Source organism: Corapipo altera, unplaced genomic scaffold (assembly GCF_003945725.1).
Source record: "Corapipo altera isolate COAL_440 unplaced genomic scaffold, ASM394572v1 77b, whole genome shotgun sequence".
NCBI classification, from domain to species: Eukaryota; Metazoa; Chordata; class Aves; order Passeriformes; family Pipridae; genus Corapipo; species Corapipo altera.
Window position 1 is genome coordinate 3,611,255 of NW_020884933.1, and position 18,352 is coordinate 3,629,606.

At 55.3% G+C, this 18,352-nt stretch overlaps 1 protein-coding gene across 2 annotated transcripts in view; it reads right to left on the reverse strand.

The window, feature by feature from the left end:
- Positions 1-14,419, reverse strand: part of FOXP4 (forkhead box P4) — a 36,710-nt gene extending 22,291 nt beyond the window's left edge. Inside the window, exons 1-2 of one of the 2 annotated variants that reach the window (XM_027659604.1) lie at positions 14,228-14,419; positions 6,098-6,187 (exon numbers count right to left, since the gene is read on the reverse strand). In XM_027659604.1, the coding sequence (XP_027515405.1) occupies positions 6,098-6,187; positions 14,228-14,413 (276 nt within the window). In that variant the 5' untranslated portion in view covers positions 14,414-14,419. The remainder of the gene's footprint in view (positions 1-6,097; positions 6,188-14,227) is intronic. The other variant, XM_027659603.1, reaches the window with a different exon arrangement.
- Between the last annotated feature and the right edge of the window lie 3,933 nt (positions 14,420-18,352).

Below are 18,352 nucleotides of genomic sequence, written 5' to 3' on the forward strand. Positions count from 1 at the left end.
CCCTGGAAGGGCTCCAGCACCCACCAGAGAGCCCCAAGCCCCCCACAGCAGCAGCAGCAGTGAAGAGCTGCTGTTTGGGTGCTCAGGTGCTCCCAGCCAGCTGTGCAAAGCCCTCGGCGAACATCTGGGAAGGAGGGGAGCTGGCGAGGAGGGCGAGACCGGCGGGGTGTGCGCCCGCTCCCGGGAGCTGAGCATCCTGCTAATTTCCCTCTGCCAATTCATCAGCTGGCAAACGTGCTCGGAATGAGAGCCCCTAATTAATTGCTCATCCGCATCCCCCATCCGGGCGGCCTCCCCGCCCCCACCGCGCGGCCCCTCCAACACGTTTGCTGGCATTTTCAAATCGGAGGCATCCTAATTACCGGAGAGTTATAACACCTTCCATTTCTCGCCCAGCGGACTGACACCCTGTCAAGAGCAAAGAGAATTGCCAGAGGTTTTGACAACACTAATTGCCCCTATAATCTAAAAACACAAAGGAGAGGCGATTAGTCAAGAGGGCCCCAGCTCTCGATCCGACACGAGGTTTTCACAATGTTACAAGAAAACAAAAGTGACGCTTTTTAGAGTTTGATGGCTGCTAACAAAAGCAGAATTATATTTTCATACAACCTTTGTCTGCATTAAATGGTTTTTTCTTCTGTGCTCGGATGCAGAGCTGACATGGGGAAATGGTGGTGGCTTCGTGCGGGGCTGAGGTGGGAACGGGGCGAACCGGTGCTGGTGTTTGTGAGGGTCATCCCGGCTCTGCTGCCTCCTCGAGCCCCAGGGGATGCCAAAGACACATGAAGAATTTCCCCACAGCACGGAAAACATCCTTCTCCCAGTGAAGGTTTCCAGGGAGAGCGGAAACTTTCTTTAGTAAAAGGGGAAATTCCCACTTACAGCCAGTTTTGCTCCCACTGCAGCCACTCATCCCAGACACCTCTGTTGGGAGGTGACAGCTGCTGCCCTGGCAAAACAAGAGGGGGATGGAAATGTCCATCCCAACCTGGCCAAATGCCCCACAGGGGCACCCACAGGTAGCTGATCTGCCAGTGGGGAGGGTGAGGGCACATGTGGCCCTGGGACACCCCTTCACCTGCAGCCACGGCGCTCGGTGACCACTGGTGTGCCAGATTCCCCACGGCAGGAATGGAGGCCAGCCTGGCATCCCTGGAGAACGGGGGGCTCTGGGCAACAACCACCTCAAAAGCCGAGACCCGGGCAGACAGAGTGGTCAACAAGGCGAGCGAGAGCCAAAGGGCACCAGCAGAGCAGCAGGGGTGGTACGAGGGGTGAGTGTCACTCAGCTGCCTCCTCCACACCCCCGGGCACCGGAGCAGCTGGGGAATGTCCTCACAGCCGGCACATCCCTCGGGAAGCAGGTCCCAGCAGCGGCTGGTCCCCGGCCGACGCGTCACGGGCTGGCATCTGCCAGACACCGAGTCAGGAAGGGTTTGACTCATGCCTTGGCCGGCTGCCACTCCGCAGAACTGCTTACTAACAGCTCCGGCTGCTCCCAGAAACACCCGGCGCTGCTCCCGCCGGCCAGCGGCATCTCCGGGGGTGATTTTCCAGGCGGTCCCGGTCGTAATCCCTGCGTGCCAGAGGACGGGCGGGCACGGATCAGCAGGCAGTGGGTGGAAAACGAGGCAGGTATTCCAAGGAAGCTCGGCGGGAGCCTGGAGCAGCGCTGCCAAAGCCAGCTGAGGGAACAACCAGGATTTGGTTGGGTGGAACGCAGCAGGAGAGGGAGCGAGGCTCTTCAGGGAAATTTTTCTTGGATTTTTTTTTTTTTTTATGGGAAGCAGACTGAACTCTCAGGCACGAGGCAGAGCAGGGAAAGCCACGGCCCGACGGCTGCTCCTGGCTCTCAGCACGGTGGGGCTGCCAGAGGGACAGTGCCCTCCTGACCCCAGGGACAGCTGGTTTGGCACAGCGTGGGGACATCCTCCGTCAGCCCGTGGTTTGCTCAGCCTCAAAGCATCCCTGCTCCGACCATCACCTCCCAGCTGTGCCGTCACCCACGCCAGGAGGTCATCACAGGAGCCACGATGTCCCCGGGGAGCCGGAGGCAGCACGTCACCAGAGCTACGGGAAGGAGCATCTCCTGGTCCACACCTAAACCACACCTAAACCACACAGCCCAGCTCCCTCGCCAGGGCAGGCACAGCCCAGAGCTCATCCCCAAGCCCTGCTGACCCGAGGAGGGCTCGGGGACCACCAGGATGAACACACCTCTCCCTGTGCACAGCAGCTGCCTGGAGTGCTCCGGGCTTCCCACAGAGCCCAAGGCTGCACATCCTCGCTCTGATCTAATCTTGGAGTTTAAGTCCCCATTAGAAACAACAGAAAACATGTTTGTGCTCTTTTTTCCTAATTTTAAACACCCTTTTCAAATCCAAACCCAACAGAAACAAACCAAGGAGGTCGCAAGTAGAAGAGGGGAAACAAACACCAGGAGCAGCTTCAAGTTCTGCTGTTTTAGGGGCAGGGGATGAGCAAATCCCCACCCCAGAACACCCACTTCTCACAGAAGAGCAAACCAAATCCCCCAGGCACATCCAGGCGTCCTCTCCTGCACTCTTGTCCCTGGGAGAGCTCCAGCATCCAGCTGGCTCAGACCGTCTGCGAGAGCTCCGAGTGCCCGGGGCCAGGCACTGATGCCACTGACACCAATGTGACCCCAGCCATGGTCTATAAACCCTGAGGGTGGCACAGGGCCACCCAAACATTGCTCTGCCACCCCTCCACTCACACCACACTGTGTCTGAACCTCACCAGGGCGGGACAGAGAGGACGGACTAAAGTCTGTCCGGGGTCAGAGGGGAAACTGAGCTCAGCTCCGTGTGGTTTTGAGGCTGTGGTTTGTTTTATGAACCCTCTGAACAGCCTCAGCACCAAAGGACTGATTGCCCTCGGTGGGGGTGGCAGCAGGAGGGCAAGGGAACAGACACCAGCGTAGAGGACACCAGGCTCTGATGTTCAGCTCCATGTAAAGAAAAGGAGGAATCAATCCCTAGCGTGTTCAGCCCAACGTGCATCCTCATTAGTGCATCCTCGTTAGCATGGTGTTCGCACCAGGGAGGCACTAATGGCACGTGGCTGGGCTCCAGGAAGCTGGAAGGAGCTGGCTGGGGATACTGGCAGCAGAGGTGACAGTGCTGGAGTACCCACAGCCCCCTCCTTGGTGAGCCCCTGCCCTCAGCATCACCCAGGCAGTGTCCCTGGGGGGACACCACGGGCACGGGGCACTGGCACAGCTCATCACACTGACCAATCTACAGGGACTGAAGTGACTTTGCTCCTCTGTTTATGCAAAATGCCAATCCCAGAGCAGGATGGTGGCGGGGGCTCTGGGAAGGAGGAGTGGGAGCAGGGACAGACAGTGATGCTGCAAGTTCAAATGGAAAAACCTAGTGCCGCGCGAGCCGAGACGGACGGGCTGCTGGGCTTGTTCCTGGAGAGGGAACGCAGAAGGGCTGGTATTGATCTGTCTTCATTACCCATTTCACTCAAGTTTCAAATCAACAAAATACACTTTTCCGCTCCGCTGCCCTCCCCGCGCAGCAGACAAAAGAAAAGCAATTTCCCGCAGTTTGCTCCAAACTCCTCTCCCTTCCCCTGGCACCCTTCAGCCCCTCTCCCCCTTTCAGCAAGGGGAGACCCCCCAGCTCCGAGGGCTGAGGGACCCCAAAGAGGACACCTCATGATTCCAAGGGGTCTCCAAGCCAGCACTGAGAACACGGGTGCTGCCTTTCCAGCACTTCATTCCATTTCCCAGTCCCCAGATCCCAGCAGGATCCCAGGGGGATATGTTGGCTTCCACCAGCCCTATGCAGGATGGGAACACCCTGTGGTCCATCAGCACCAAAAGTCCCCGAATGCAACACTTTGTCAGCACCCACCAAGTTTCCAAGAGTTTTAAAGTTGCAAAGAAATAAAACCATTTTTACATTTTTTAAAACACCCAAAGGTGGAGGGTTTTTTGCCTTTTTTTTAGCTGCAGCTGTAACTCGAGTGTCAGCATGAAGCTCTCCACACACACCTCCAAGCATCTGGGGAGAGAGAGGGTCCACACTCCAAAAAAAACCAACTCCAGGATGCTCCGGAGCCCAGCAGCTCCCTGGTTGTTTTTAAGCACACACCATCGGGAATGTCATTAATATTCCCGCTGGCTTGGTGCCCCAGAAATGTCCCGTCCCCATCAGGGGGTGACAGGGAGAGTGCACAGTGTGGGCAAGCACGGGGGTCTGTGGTACTGCCGGCTGTGGGGGCTCCTGCTCTCTCTGCCAGCACTGGGACCCTCCTGCTCTCTCCCCCTGGGATTGGGGGCCAGGAGCTGGCTGGCACAGAGCTGAGGGGAGGCCACAGACACAACTTCTCCCCCCTCCCCAAAATACCCAACCGGTGTGAAAATCCATTCCCCAGCCTGCACATCCACAGGCAAAGCCCATGGGAGCCCAGGCTGGCACCCCACGGACACCCCAGTTCCCAAACACTTCCATGACCCTCCCATCCTGCCGCACTCCCTGCTCCCTCCCCAGCCAGGGGCTGCTGCGCTGGGACCCAGCCTTCCTCCTCCTCCTCCTCCTCCTCCTGCCGTCCTGGCCAGTCTCATCCACACCACTCTGCCGTTAGATAAACTTCCTTTCAAAGGAGTCTGCTTAATCCTCTATCTCCCCTCGGTCAGATCCCGCTCCAGCTGCCGGCGGGGCCGCGGGGGGGGGGAAGAGCCGGTCGCTGCTGAGTTATGAGCTATTTCTGACTCACGTCTACAACTTTCACAAGTCCTTTTGCAACACAGAAAGGGAGGAGGGGAGAGGAAGGAGATCCAGTTCGCTCCGGCGAAGCCGCTGGCCAGATGGGCAGGGAGGGGAGGCTGGAGAGCAGCAGGGAAGGGGAGGACGGGATGTCCAAGCAGCAGCACGTGTATCCAGCCGGGAATACGGTGGGGAGAGCACCGAGGGACAGGCAGCAGGAGTGCAGGGACACACACCCACGGAGGGGAGCGAGGCGCCAGTTACCGGAATCTGACTTCACCCTCGCTGCCTTTGTCCTCTGCAGACATTTTCCATGCAGTGACTGCATTTCCTTCCTGCGAGCACCGCTGGAAAAAGCCGCCTGTTTGTGCTGCAGGAGCCCTGACTAATTCCCACTGCTCGTACCCAGCTGCTGCTTCCCAATCCGGAGGGGCAGCCGGGGGTCCCGGGCTGCCCTGATCCCTGGGAGCCCCAGGACCCGCTGCCGGCTGGCTCAGCCGTGCCCTGGCTCTCCAAGTTGGGAGAGGAGCCCGGGATTGCCCATCCCAGCCCGGCTCCCGCTGCCCTCCCACTGCCACACGGCTCAGCCTGGCACAGGCAGGACCTCCAGCTCCGAGAGCGCTTGTGCTAATTACTTTCCTTTGTTAATTAAACCCACGTGGCTCTAATAAGGTAACCTGCTGTTCTCCGATAAATTTAATTAGCCTGAAGGGAGAGCCCCTCCACACAGCTATTTAAATTGTCACTTTCCATCGCTTGGGCTTTGCTTCTTCCTGCCTCCTCCTCTCTCCAGATTTCCCCCCTCTTCTGCTCCTTCTCTTCCCATTTTCAGCCCCTTTCCTTTGGCAGAGCAGTGGAGCAAAGGGGTGGTTCCCCCATCCCTCTGGGAGCAGGATGCTGTGCCCACCCAAAGCCCTGCTTCCCTGTCAGTGCTACAAATCCCACCTCAACCAGGCCTCTGTCCCAGCAGCTGTCCCACGTGGGAGGACTTGCCCTGGCTCCAGCCCCTGTGGCACACTCACTGCACCCAGCATTGAACCCTGGGAAACTGTGCCTCCCAGTGTGTCCCATGGTAAGGTGGCACATGGTTACCTTCCCCTCCCCACTCCTTTCTCCTTTGGAGCCAACCCTTCCCTGGCATCCCCCTTTCCCACCACATCAGCACAAAACGGGGACCACCCCCCACCCCCAGAAAAAAAAACTCCCAAGAAATTTCAGGAACTTTACAGAGGATTTAACTCTTTGTGTGCTCCAGCCATCCCGACCAGGGAGGTGACCCGTGGCCTGTCCCACGCCTGTAGCCCAGCCCTTCCCACCCAGGGGGTGACAGAGAACACGTGCTGGGGGCTCACCTGCACTGCTGGCTGCTTGCCCTCGTTGCTGCTGGGGGAGCTCAGCCCCGTGGCCTGCTGCAGCAGGAACTGGCGTGCCACCTGGAGAGCCTGCAAGAGAGACACAGCACCGTGGGCAGGAGGAAGGCTGCCCTCTTCCTCCTCCTCCTCCTCCTCCTCCTCCTCTGGGCACACTCCCCCTCCAGCTCTGGTTCTCCATGGTTTTGATTCACGGGGTGCGAGGGATGCACGAGGAGGGCAGTGTTCTCTGCCACACCAGTATGACCAGTACACACCATTACAGAGCACCTACTCCTACCCCCCCCCCAGAGCCATGGAAGGCCAGGGGAAGCTGGGAGCAATTCCATCCTCTTCCAGAAACCCCCGCCCCATCTTTAGCAGTCACCAGGTCCAGCAGCCCCGTGCCACTGGCAGACTGTCCCGAGGGTCATTCCCAGACTCCAGCCCTGGCACAGGTGTCCCCTGGCCAGGCACAACCAGTACCTGACCAAAGCTCCAGCTCCAGGTTGGTTTATTCCAGCCTTGCACAGAGCCACCACCACAGTTCTGCTGCCACTGATGTCCCTCATGTCTAAAGCACTGTGAATATTTAATTTTACATCTGATTGTTACATTGGAGCACCAGAAAGTTCCAGTCACCACCCAGACTTGGGTGAGGCCAAGTGCAGGATCACACCCTGAATCAATCCATGAATGTGTCTGCATGGAGTTGATGGTGATGCAGATGTTCAGCAACTCCCACAAGCAACTCCCACTAAACCTGTTTATTTCTGGGGGTGTTTGTCTAAAAAAAGTGATGAGTTTCCTTAAGTTGTTTACAGGGATGAAGGCATTTCACTGGGAATCACACCACAGGCAAAAGAGGGAGAAACCAACATAAATCGATCAAATACACTTGTGAAACACACCCAGGCACAACTGAGCTGTGCACAGCACTGGGGACAGCTGGAGAAAGCAGGGGAAATGAAGGAAAATCCTGTGAAGAGACAAGAAGGAGAGAGGAGCAAGTGTGAGCTGAGAAAAGGAGTTTCACTGAGGAGCTGGGAGCCAGGAGAAGGAATAAAGCTCTGAGGAAAACAACCCACTGCTCTCAGACCTGCTTCCTCCTTCGCTCCTTATTTCTGCTTTTAAAAAATTCTTTTCCTTCCTTCTGTTTTTTTTTGGGGCACGTTTCTGAACAAGCAGGGTATTGTAGCCCTGCCTGCAGGACAGGGCTGCATTAGGGCCAGGGTGGGGGCAGAGCCCGGCGGGTCCCTGCCTGTCATCCCCCATAAATCCCTGCCCGGCTTCCAGGAGCAGCCCTGCACCCCGAGGAAGGGCTGCTTGCTAAATGCCTGTGTTTCCAGTTAAAAAGAATAAATCCCAGCCTTGTGCACCGCCTCTCCATCCCTCTCTCCCAAACCCACTGGCACATGGAGCAGCACTGCCCATGGCACCCGTGGATGCACCTCAGCACAGAGCTCACCCCGTGACTGAAACCAAGGAGCAGCCACAGCACCCCAAGACAGGGCCACTCCTCAAATGGAGCATCCAAGAAAACTCATTCCCTGCATTTTAGGTCCCCCCTGTGCTCCTTTGCACAGGGTTTTTTGAGAAGAGCATATGAACAGATCTAAAGCAAAGGATGCCTGAGCTGTACCATGTTATTTTTTGGTGGATAAATCCACCCAACCTGCTCCATACAGGAGGACAGGCACTACAAGAGCACTTGCAAAATGAGAGGGAATTTAAAGTTGCTGCTGAATCTGGAGGCTGAGCAAAGGGTTTAACAGATACAGTCTCGCTTATATCACTAAAAAAATTATAATTTCATAGCAAGGGGTCCAAACCCAACAGCTGTGCCCCAGACGCAGCACTGGGCACCCTCTGCCCTGCCTGGCTGTGTTTGTCACCATCATACGAACCAAACAGCCCCAAGAAAGTAAAAAAACAAGGAGTTCCAAAAGCAGATGGATCCTAATTTTATACTCCTATGATGAATCACCAGGGCTGCATCCCAGGATTGCCCCCAGCTCGGTGTGCCCAGCACGGGAACACCCAGGGCTGCTCCATGGCCAGTGAGCACCCCTGGGGGTACTCAAACACTACACAACCACTAACCAGCAAACTCACTTTATCCAAACAATTAAAAATTAAAATCCTGGAGGACAAACACGGCAATTCCCTGCTGGGAATCACCGATGGAACGAGCCCGTGGTCCAGATCGCGGAGCCGCCGCAGCCCCAGCGCGTTTCTCCACGGGCACGTTACTTCCCTGTTATTAACAGGAATAGATGTGCATCGGTAATGCGAACACAAAAACCATGTGACAGTTATGACAGCTCAAGGTCTGATATTTTAATTACTTTTTGAAATGAAAACAGTAATTCCAGTTAAAAGCCAAGGGTGGAGGAATTCAACCGGCGGCTGCTCAGCGCCGGCGCGCGGCACGTCCAAGGCGCCCACCAGGATGGGTGCTGGACTGTGGCTGCACCCTGTGTCCATGCACCAACTGCCTCAGCTTATCTGCTTTTCCACCTGTCCTTTAACAGAGGTTTGCAGGGATTTGGTTTCTCCATGCACGCCACGTGGAATTCCTGCGGTGTTTGTAAGGGCCATCTCACAGAGGTGACCTGACAAGGCAGGTCCCTGCCCCAGCCCAGCAAAAATCAGTGCAACAGGGACAGAAAAAACAGCAAAGGGGGGAAAACCAGAAGGGACATAATTCCAGCACTAAGTGCCACATGGGACTTCTCCCAGAATTTCTCTTCCTAAACCCAAACAGTGGCTGCTGCCACTGAGCCCCCAGCACCCGCCCGGCTCGGCCCCACCGCGCCGCCTCTCAGGGGGGAATTTAATTCACTCCCCGCTGGCTCTCTCACTTTGTTGTGCTCTGAAGCACGAAATTACAAGATTTAGAGGGAAAAAAATGACATGGCCTTACAATTGCACACAGGGGCCTCTCCACCAGAGCCCCAGAGCTGCCCCCTCCCTCCCTCCCTCACCGCCCAGCAGCGATTCCCACTCCAGCCTAAGCTGAGCTCAGCCTGCAAACAAGGGATGAAAACCTGTTGCACGGCTGCACAAAGCACATGGAGCACCAAGGATGGGATTGGGATCCAATTTTGGGATGCAGAGCCCCTGGTTATCTGCACTTGTTGCCCTCCCAGGGCAGGAGGAGCAGCCCAGATGCTGGGAGACAAAGCCTTTCTGTAGGGATGAGCAGGGAAGGCGTCGTCCACAGGCTCTCCTTGGGGCTGAGGAGATGGGAAACCAGAAGGAAGAGTCCCCTCGTGGGAGTGGATGGGCTTTCACCTCCCAGCTCTGGGAACCAGAGAAAAAGTGGTTGTTTTAAAAAAGCCCCTCTCCTGCTGCACGGTGTCATCCAGCAGTGGTTAGCACTGAGACCCGTAATTGGGAACGAATGGGTTGTGTCAGCTCCTGGATGGCTCCCTTTGATCAGCAAATTATCCCATAAAAAGTTTGTAATGTCTCAGGCACATTCAGAGCTGATGTGGTTTGGCTTTGCCCTCCCCAAGAGCAGCAGCACATTCCAGGGCTGAGGAAGAGGAAGGTGACCCAGGCTGGGGAAGGCCCACAACTCCCTCTGGCCGTGCAGGGACACAGAACACACCAGGGATTGCAGGGAGAGATGGGAGATGCTGGAAGGTGGGTGCTGGGGTGGGCAGGGGGTCAATAAATAAACCCTGCTGGGATTAATCCTTAATTCTTCCCCCACAGGCTTGTGCTCCAGCCTGTGAGGCTCCATAAATTCACTCCTGCACATGATGGAAGCTCCTCCAGACATCAGGAGGGGCAGATTTTGGCTGCCCTCCTCATGGCAAACACCACAAACTTCCCTTTCTCCCACAGGGAACACCAGGTCCCACTTGGTCCCAGCCCTGGAAAAGCCCAGGTTGAGGAGACAGCGGCTCCCATCCCATCCAGGATCCCACTCTACAGCCTGGATAACATTGGATTAACCCCTCATCTCTGCCTGGTTGCCCTCTTCTCCTCAAAACCTGCCCGAGCAGAGCCTCTCCAGGGCCTCCCAATTGGGAAGAAACAGGTCAAGAGGTTCAAAAAAGTTTGGAGAGGGTGGAGACATCCACAGGTCTTCCTAAAAGCACAAGCCCCAGCCTCCCAAAAAAAACCACCCCAAAAACCACCCAAACAAACCCAACAAAAAAATCATAGTACAATGGAAAATCTTGCCCGGGACATTTTAAATTCCCTTATTTACCAGGTATTTCACTTTATGACGACAGAGCTTTTAATTCCACCCAGCAGTGCCCAGATGCTCCAGCTGCCAGAGCCAGGAGCAGGGTCACCACCAAGGATGGTGCCCAAAATTAGCCAAGGGATTTTCTACCTGGATCAAAGCTTTCCATGGGGTTTTACCCTCCAACGAGTGAAAAACCACCTGAACATGACATCAGACCGAGAATTCTGCAGGGAAAGAGGACCTGTAAGAGAGTTTGCATCTTCCCTTTTCCCTCTGATTCTTTCAGAGGGTGGAAAGGGGTTGGGAAGGGATGAAAAAAATGGCAAAAAAGAAAAAGGAAGATTTTTTACACTAACCTCATAAAAATGACATCGTCACATTCCAGAATTAGAGCCGTTAAAACAACACAGAGGGATATTTTTAGCTGGATATTAACAGTAAATGATGCCATATTGAGGAGCACTTCCACCAGCCCAGCCCGGCCCCGCTTAACCAGAACCAAATGACTCCAAGAGATCCAAATTAACAAAAATGACACAATTCTTCACAGGGAAATAAAAAAAGAAAAAAAAAAGTAGTTTTTACACCCAGCTCCATGTCTGTGTCTCAGCCCCAGCTGTGCTCCCCTGCTCTAACGCTCCTGCACTTTATGAATCTGCTCTTGCCTCCTCAGTCCTCGCAGGCGAGGGGTTAAACCCATGCCCACTAATGAAGAACACAGGGAACATGCTCCTGACAATCCCACTCCCCGGAAAAAAAGGAGGAAAAAAGAGTAAAAAAAAAAGGCTCCTGCGTTTGTCCTCAGTAAAATATGAAATATGAATCAGGGAAGCGAACAGAGAGATGAGTTTCACTTAAGTGCTCCAGCCTCGTTTTTATCTTAAATACCCTAATAATAGCGGATTACACAATATATTTGAGATGTGATCACATGTTTTATGGAATGGTATCTCTCTGAGGGCAGCAAAGTGCCTCTCCTCCCCCCTCCACACCCTTCCTCAACTCCCAAAAAGGTCCCATTTGCTTCTTTTCAAAAACAAGACTTATTTTTGTTTATTATTCCCCGTTTCTTTGACGTCTGTCTGCAATAAACTGCACTTTTTAACGTACTTTTTGCATAATAAAATAACACCAAACAACGCTAGAGCAGCTGGATTTTCCAGATGGCTCCTTTTCCAAGGACTGCAAGCTGGAAGAAGCTCCCGTGCAGTGCCGGCCTCGGGGATTTTCCCCACAATTCTCCCAGGACATCCTTGCACGAGCACCTCCACGCTTTTCACCCCTGCACCCCAAAGCTGCAACGACCCCCAAGCCCCAGGCTCTCTGCACACCATAGATTTAAACTCCAGCTCCAGGATAAGAGCTGGAAACCTGGGGTTTTTTTAAGGAATCAAGGAAACCCTGGAGAACCCAAAACCATGGAGAGCAGCAGCCGTGTTCTGTGCAAAGCCCAGCCCTGGGTCTCCCCTCGCTGCATCACTCCCGATACCCAAACCAGAGGATCCCCCTCCTGCTCCCAGCCCAGGGATGTGACTCCCCCATCACCCCACTGCCCCCGTTTCCTGCCCAGCCTTCCTCTGCCAGGAATCCCGGGGGGGTCTGGCATGGCAGGAGGGGCCAGCGGGGCCCTCTGGAGCCCGGCAGTGCCGGAGGTCCCACCACGTTCCCACAGCAACAGCGGGGGGGTCCCGGGCCCTCCCGTGCCCCCGGCCGACCTCTCCCCTCCGCCAACCCCGGCACAAAGCGGGCGGGAGCTATTCAGGCTTTTCAGCCCAATCCCACCATTGAAATCCAGGGATTTACCCGAGAGCCAGCCCCCAGGCTGGGGGAGAGCGAGGCAGGGGAGGGGGATGCTCCTTCCCCACCCCATCCCACTCTCCCTCCAGACCTGCCCCTCTTCCTCTCCTGCTCTCCCTTCAGACACTCCAGACCATGGGATGCTCTGCAGTCGCACGGATCGGGAAGGACAGACGGACAAGGATGGTGATGGAACGCTGTGCTCCGTGGGGGAGCAGAGCTGGAACTGAGCTGGGAGCCCACCCTGTCTCAGCAAACCAGGCTGGTGCTGCCAGACACCCACAGCCTCTTGCTCTGGGGACATCCCAGAAGCCACAAAACAGCCTCAGGGGTCCCTGAGCACCCAATGACACCCCCCTCTCCCCTCAAGATCCCACCCAGGGCACCCATCTCCAGCAGCACCCTCAGAGAGGAGCCTGAACCCACAAAGTCCCTGCAAAGAGCTGCCTGGGTTCACCCCTTGAAGGGGGTGAAAGCAGAGGGGCCACGGGCACTGGAAAAGGTCCAAACCGGACAAAAACGGGGGCAGAGCAAGAGCCCCCGGGAGCTGCATCGTCCAAACAAACCCCCACCCTTCCAGGCTTCCAAAGGTTTCTTGGGCATCTCATAAAGTTCAGTAAGAATAAGGATTGAGTGCCGACATTTCGGGAGCCGGGATGGATCAGTCGGGAAGAGCCCAGTGGTCCGAGAACCCGGGGCGAACGCTGGGATGCTCCCGAGGATGGTGCAAAGCCTCCATAAAGCACCTAATTGTCCAAAACTCCCGATATGGGGACATTTATTCCTGACCCCAGCTGGTGCTCAGCCTGCTCCCTGAAGCAGGAAGATTGATAGTCCTGGGGATGGGTCCTCCCCCTTCCCAAGGCGCTGGCACTGCAGATGCCATTTGGTTTTGGAAGTTTACCAAACCCTCTGCCTTAATAATTCCATGTGCCAACAAGCTTCCCAGGGTGATCACAGCAGGAACCCGACAGAAGAAATGCAAAAGGGTGAAATTAAACATCAGCCCTGCTTCGGGCAGGGCGGGATCGGGGAGCATCCCCAGGGATGAGCCGACAGCACAGCGCTCTGCTTCGGAAAAGCCTTTTTAATGCTGATTTTCTGGAGGAGATACCCTGTTTCACACCCACGATTTGCATCATTTTGGCTGTGTGGGATCACGGGTCTCCCGTTCCACCCCCACCCCATCCCCGGCTCCGGGTGCCGGGCGGCAAAATTCGGGGAGGGGAAATTCGGGGAGGGGAGCGCGGGCGGCTCCTCGGCGGGCACTGGCAGGAGCATTACACGCATGATTACCCCTCGGATCCGGGGAACAGGGGCTTAACTGCGTGCGAAACGGCTGTTATCCAGGTAATGGATTTACAGCACTCACTACTAAAGTATCAGACACAGCAATTTTTTACAGCTTTCACGCTGGAATTTATGGCTCAGGGAGGCGATCTCCGTACGAGGCAGGGATCATTGCCTTATTTAGTAGCCGAGGAGGAAAATTTATGTTTTTGCCAAAGTTTGTTTTGAAAGGTAACCTGCAGGCACGGCCCCCCCTCCCTGTGGCTGCCCGAGGGGACGTGTGTGCCAGGGGCTCCCCGAGGGGCACACACGTGTGCCCAGGGACAGAGCTGCTGCACACACATGTCACAGTCACACGTGTTCTCAGCCATGTGTGTGAGGTTAATTCTTCAGCTGAAGGCTACAGGAGCCCCAGGGAATGGGGGACCAGCTTGGCTCACCCACCTGGACAACCAAATACAGACTTGGAGAACACCTGCTCTTGTGCTACAGCCAAAGGCTTTGGCCTCACGTTCCTCCTCTTCCTCACCGCTTTCCCAGACCGATGGGGGACAGAGCAGGCAGGATCTCCCCCCTCAAAACAGAGCCACCTCTGGGGCATCAGGAACCCCAGGGATAGATGGGCTCCATCTCCCAAGGGACGTGCACCCCAAGGACAGGCACTGCTTTTTGGGGCAGCATCTGCACCCCGGCCTCAACAGGGACGACCAAGCCTGGTGGAACCCAGGGGACGAGGAGGGGTAAAACCAAGTGTTGCCCCCAAACCACACCCTTGAAAGACCCAGTTCTGTGCTGCCTGGTGTGAGGCTGGCAAGAAGGAACGGGGATGTCCGTCCTACCTGCTGCTGCTGGAAGTGCAGGAGCTCCACGGGGCTCATCTCTCCGTTGGCCTCGCCGGCGGGTCCGTCGCGCCCGCCGCCCCCCGCGCTGCCCCCGCCGCCATCCGGCTGCTGGCTCAGGCTGCTCACCCCGTTCTGGGCAGAGGGAGTGGAACGTATCGTCTCCGAGGCAGATTCAACCATCATGACTCGCTAGCAGGACCTGAGGAGGAGGAGGAAGGAGAGAGTAGGGGCTGAGAACGCAGTCCGGGGTCCGCATCCCCGTTCCGCCTGCCCTGCCCCTGATCCCCGTGACATCCTGCAGGGGTGGGATGTCAAACCCTGTCCAGTTTTAGCTGCGTTCAATTTACCCCAAAAAATAAACGTGCAGCAGCACGAGGTGCCACAGACACTCTGTCGGCCCTGCACATCTCTGGGCAAGGCAAGTGCAACCCCTTCCTCAGGAAAACCCATGATTCCAGCTTTCTCTGAGCCTGATGCAAGACATAAAGCCCCAGGAATCCGGGTATTTTCACTGAATCCCAAAACATTTCACTTTGAGATGCTGGAGACAGCACAGCTGGAGTCCCAGCGAGGCTGCACACGGAGTGCGAGGAGCCTGTGCCACAGATCTCACTGTGAAAATCCCAGCAAAGTTGAAACACTTCCTCAAAGTGCTTCAGCTCCCAGCAAACCAGCACTTCCCAGCAGGAAAAACCACCTGGCAGGAAAAACCAGCCGGCAGAAGGTTTGCTGGCAGGCTGAGGAAGCCCAAAGTTTCGGCAGAGCTGGGACGCGGCAACGAGAACACAGCGACACATCAGCTGGAAAATCCTCCCTTCCTCCCAGCCTTTGCTCAGTTGGCTTGGATTAGTGGGCAGGTTGTTGGCCATGAACCTGAGGGTCCCCTTTTCTGGGAGAAACTCCTGAATCTGGGCTGGCACTGGAGGAAACAGAAGCACCGCATCCAACATCAACTCCTGCCACTCCGACAGCATCCACAGAACCCCCGGGGCCACATCCAGCCCTGACACACACACAGAGTGATCAGGGGCGAGGGAGCACCCCCAGAGTGAGGGGTTCTCCCTCCTTCCAGCACACTTTCCTCTGTGGAAAAGCAGAGGAGAGTTTTATCCCATTCCATCCCTCTCCATCCCCGCCGGTGGGTGCCGGTGTGGGATCAGTCTCACCTAGCGCCGCTCACAGAGTTTGAAACAAGAGGGGAATAAAGAGGACAGGGAGAAGCAACACTGCTTCTCTCTCCCTTTTTTTTTCTCCCCCTCTTTTTTTCCCCATTTCCCCCCCCCCCCCCGCCCCAAAAGCTGGAGAGACAAACCACGAACAACATAATTGCTGAAATGTGGCGTGTAATAATCGCTATTCAGGGCTGATCATTCATATTAAACAGGGTGCAGCGAGCTGCTCATTTGCATGTTTGAGATTATATGCATTTCAAAAGTCATTTCCGCAGGGTATATGACTGACATTAATTCCCATGGGGAGCTGCTGGTTCCCTCCCACTGTCCCGGTGCTCCCGAATCCACACAGGGTGACACACCAGGAGCTGCGGGACAGTTCAAGGTTAACGGGATTACTGGGATTTGGGTTTGGTTGAAGCACAGGAGAAGGAATGAGAGCATGGTACGGTTGGAGCAGCTTCCCGAGGTTCAAGAAAGGATGAGGTGTTCACAGGATGCTGCGTCAGGAGTAAAAATCTAGAAGAAAGACAACACTTTTTGCCTTAAAAACTACATTTGTTCCTTCCCCCTTTTCAATTTCAAACAAATGCCTGCAGAAATGTTAAATTATTGCTGTTCCTATTCCCATTTTCCTTCTGAAATCCACTGCCTGCTCCATGTTTTGACCAGGCACCACGGGGAGTGCCGGGCTCTGCCCATGTCCAGCAGTCACACGGCATCACCACGGCCAGAAACTCGTCGGGATTCAAACAGGGATTTGACTTTTATACGGAGAACAAGAATATCCAGAGTTACAACAGGAAGTATTAAAAAAGGGAAAAAAAAAAAAAAAAGTTTTTGGAAAGGATATAAAACTTTCCTGGCTTCGGGCATAAACCGAAGCTTAACTATTGGGAATTAGGAGGAAATCTCTTCTGGTGGAGGAGCTGTGGGCTCGTTCCGGCGGCCCCGGCCCTGCCAGAGGCGGGATGCTGGAGCAGATTCCCGCAGGCCGGGTGATTCCCGGAGCCGGGGACACTGGGCCAGTTGGGTTCCCTCTCCAAGTCTAGTAAAACTCTACTTCCCGTTCCCAAACCCCACGGGATGCTGGAGCGTCTGGGATCCCAACGCTGCAAGGGAAGTCATAAAAGAAAGTCATAATAATAATAATAATGAAAATATTTCCATTCCTATAAAAGTTTTACAAAACCTTAAAGAAAAAAAAAAATGAAGCCAGTGTCTGCACCGTTATAAAGTGGATTTAAACTAGGAATGAGCACTTTTCCAGCCAGGACTGATCCGGGATGACTGAGGCTACTCTGGGAAGAGTGAAACTCAGCCTCGCGAGCGGCTGCGATGCCGAGCACACGTGCAGCCCTGCACACAGCCAGGGGGGATCCACAGCATCCCAGCTCCTGCTTCTCATCTACTGCAGTTCAAACACAGCCAGGATTTCAGGGATTCTCCCTACGCTGGTATCCGGAGGGTCTAATCAGGATCAGACCTTCCCCCAGGCAGAAAGGCAGGGACTGTGTCCACACAGTCAGCGGGAAGATGCAACACCCGGATAAAGTGGGAAAGGGTTGGTTTAGTTAAAGGGGAGGGAGGGAGGAGCCCCCTCCAATGGCAACAGCAACAGAAGCTGCGCCAGTGGATCATTAATTACCATTAATTACCATTTCAGACTCAAAATCTCCTCGCTGAGCCACCGCTCTGCCTTTTTTTTTTTCCCTTTTACTCAACCACGCACCTTCCATAGGACAAAGAAAAGGAAACGGAGATTACAAACGGAGCAACGAATCCCCCTGCCTTCAGCGGGACCATATGGCAACGAGGGTGTTTTAATTACCCTTGCTTTTAATTAACAGTTGCTTCGTCTGAGCAGTAACATTTCCTTGACATCCCCCGACTCGCCGCGAACCTGCGCGGTGCACGTGCCACGCCGAGTCATCAATCCCGCTTTATTGACATCCATCCCTCCCGCAAACAGGCACGATCCCAGAGTTTTCCAATTAACACCTCCACACTCTCTAATTAGCGCAATTAACAGGCTGATGGATGCCCGGAGCTTCCCTGAGAGGGAGGGGGCGGATCAGCCGCCGGGATGTTGGACACGGCTCCCGCCGCATGCGAGCGACACGCGTGTGCCACGCTTCCCCTGGGAGCACCACGTGTGTGCCACGCCACGGAGCCTGGCACTGCCACGGAGCCTGGCACTGCCACGGAGCCTTCTGGAGCACTGGGAGAAAGGGAAGGATGGACACAGAGGCAAGAGAGAGACGACGGACTTGGAACAAACACTTGCACCAAAGGATGTGGGATCTTCAGGAGCAGGAAGAGCAGATGAAGCATTTACAGTGATTTCTCCCCAAAAGCTCCCAAGGAATTTTGGGGTGTCCAGACCCACCCAAAGCGATGCCACTTCTCCACCTGATTCTGCTCCACGGACACGAAAATTAAATGGCACCTCTTGGCCCCTGGGACCCGCAGGAACAGGTACAGCCCCACCACGAGCTCCTCAGAGCAATTGCCTCAACACCTATTTTAGCAGCTTTCCCTATTTTTAATTATCCTCGATACCACGATCCTCAGGGGCTCCGTAACTTTGGGCTGCCCTTCACAGGCTGCCAGAGGAACCAGTGCCACGTATGGACCCAGTGCCACAGGCACCTCCTCCCCACTGCCCCTGTCCTCGAGTCCCTGTCTCCAAATCCCTGTCCCCAACCACTGGGGGTGCCCCTCGGCCTCAGTTTCCCCAGATCCAAACCCAAAGAGTTCAAAACCGTTACCCAAGGAGGGATGAGGAGGAATGGTGGGAAACACCAGTGGGAAAATGCTCCCACATCTCCACGAGCTCAGCAAGGCCCTGGTGATGAACCAGCACGGGATAGCAGAGGTGACACCTCTAATCTGACACACAGCACAGCACTGAGACGCTCCAGAGGCTATTTCTACCCTTCCCACCACA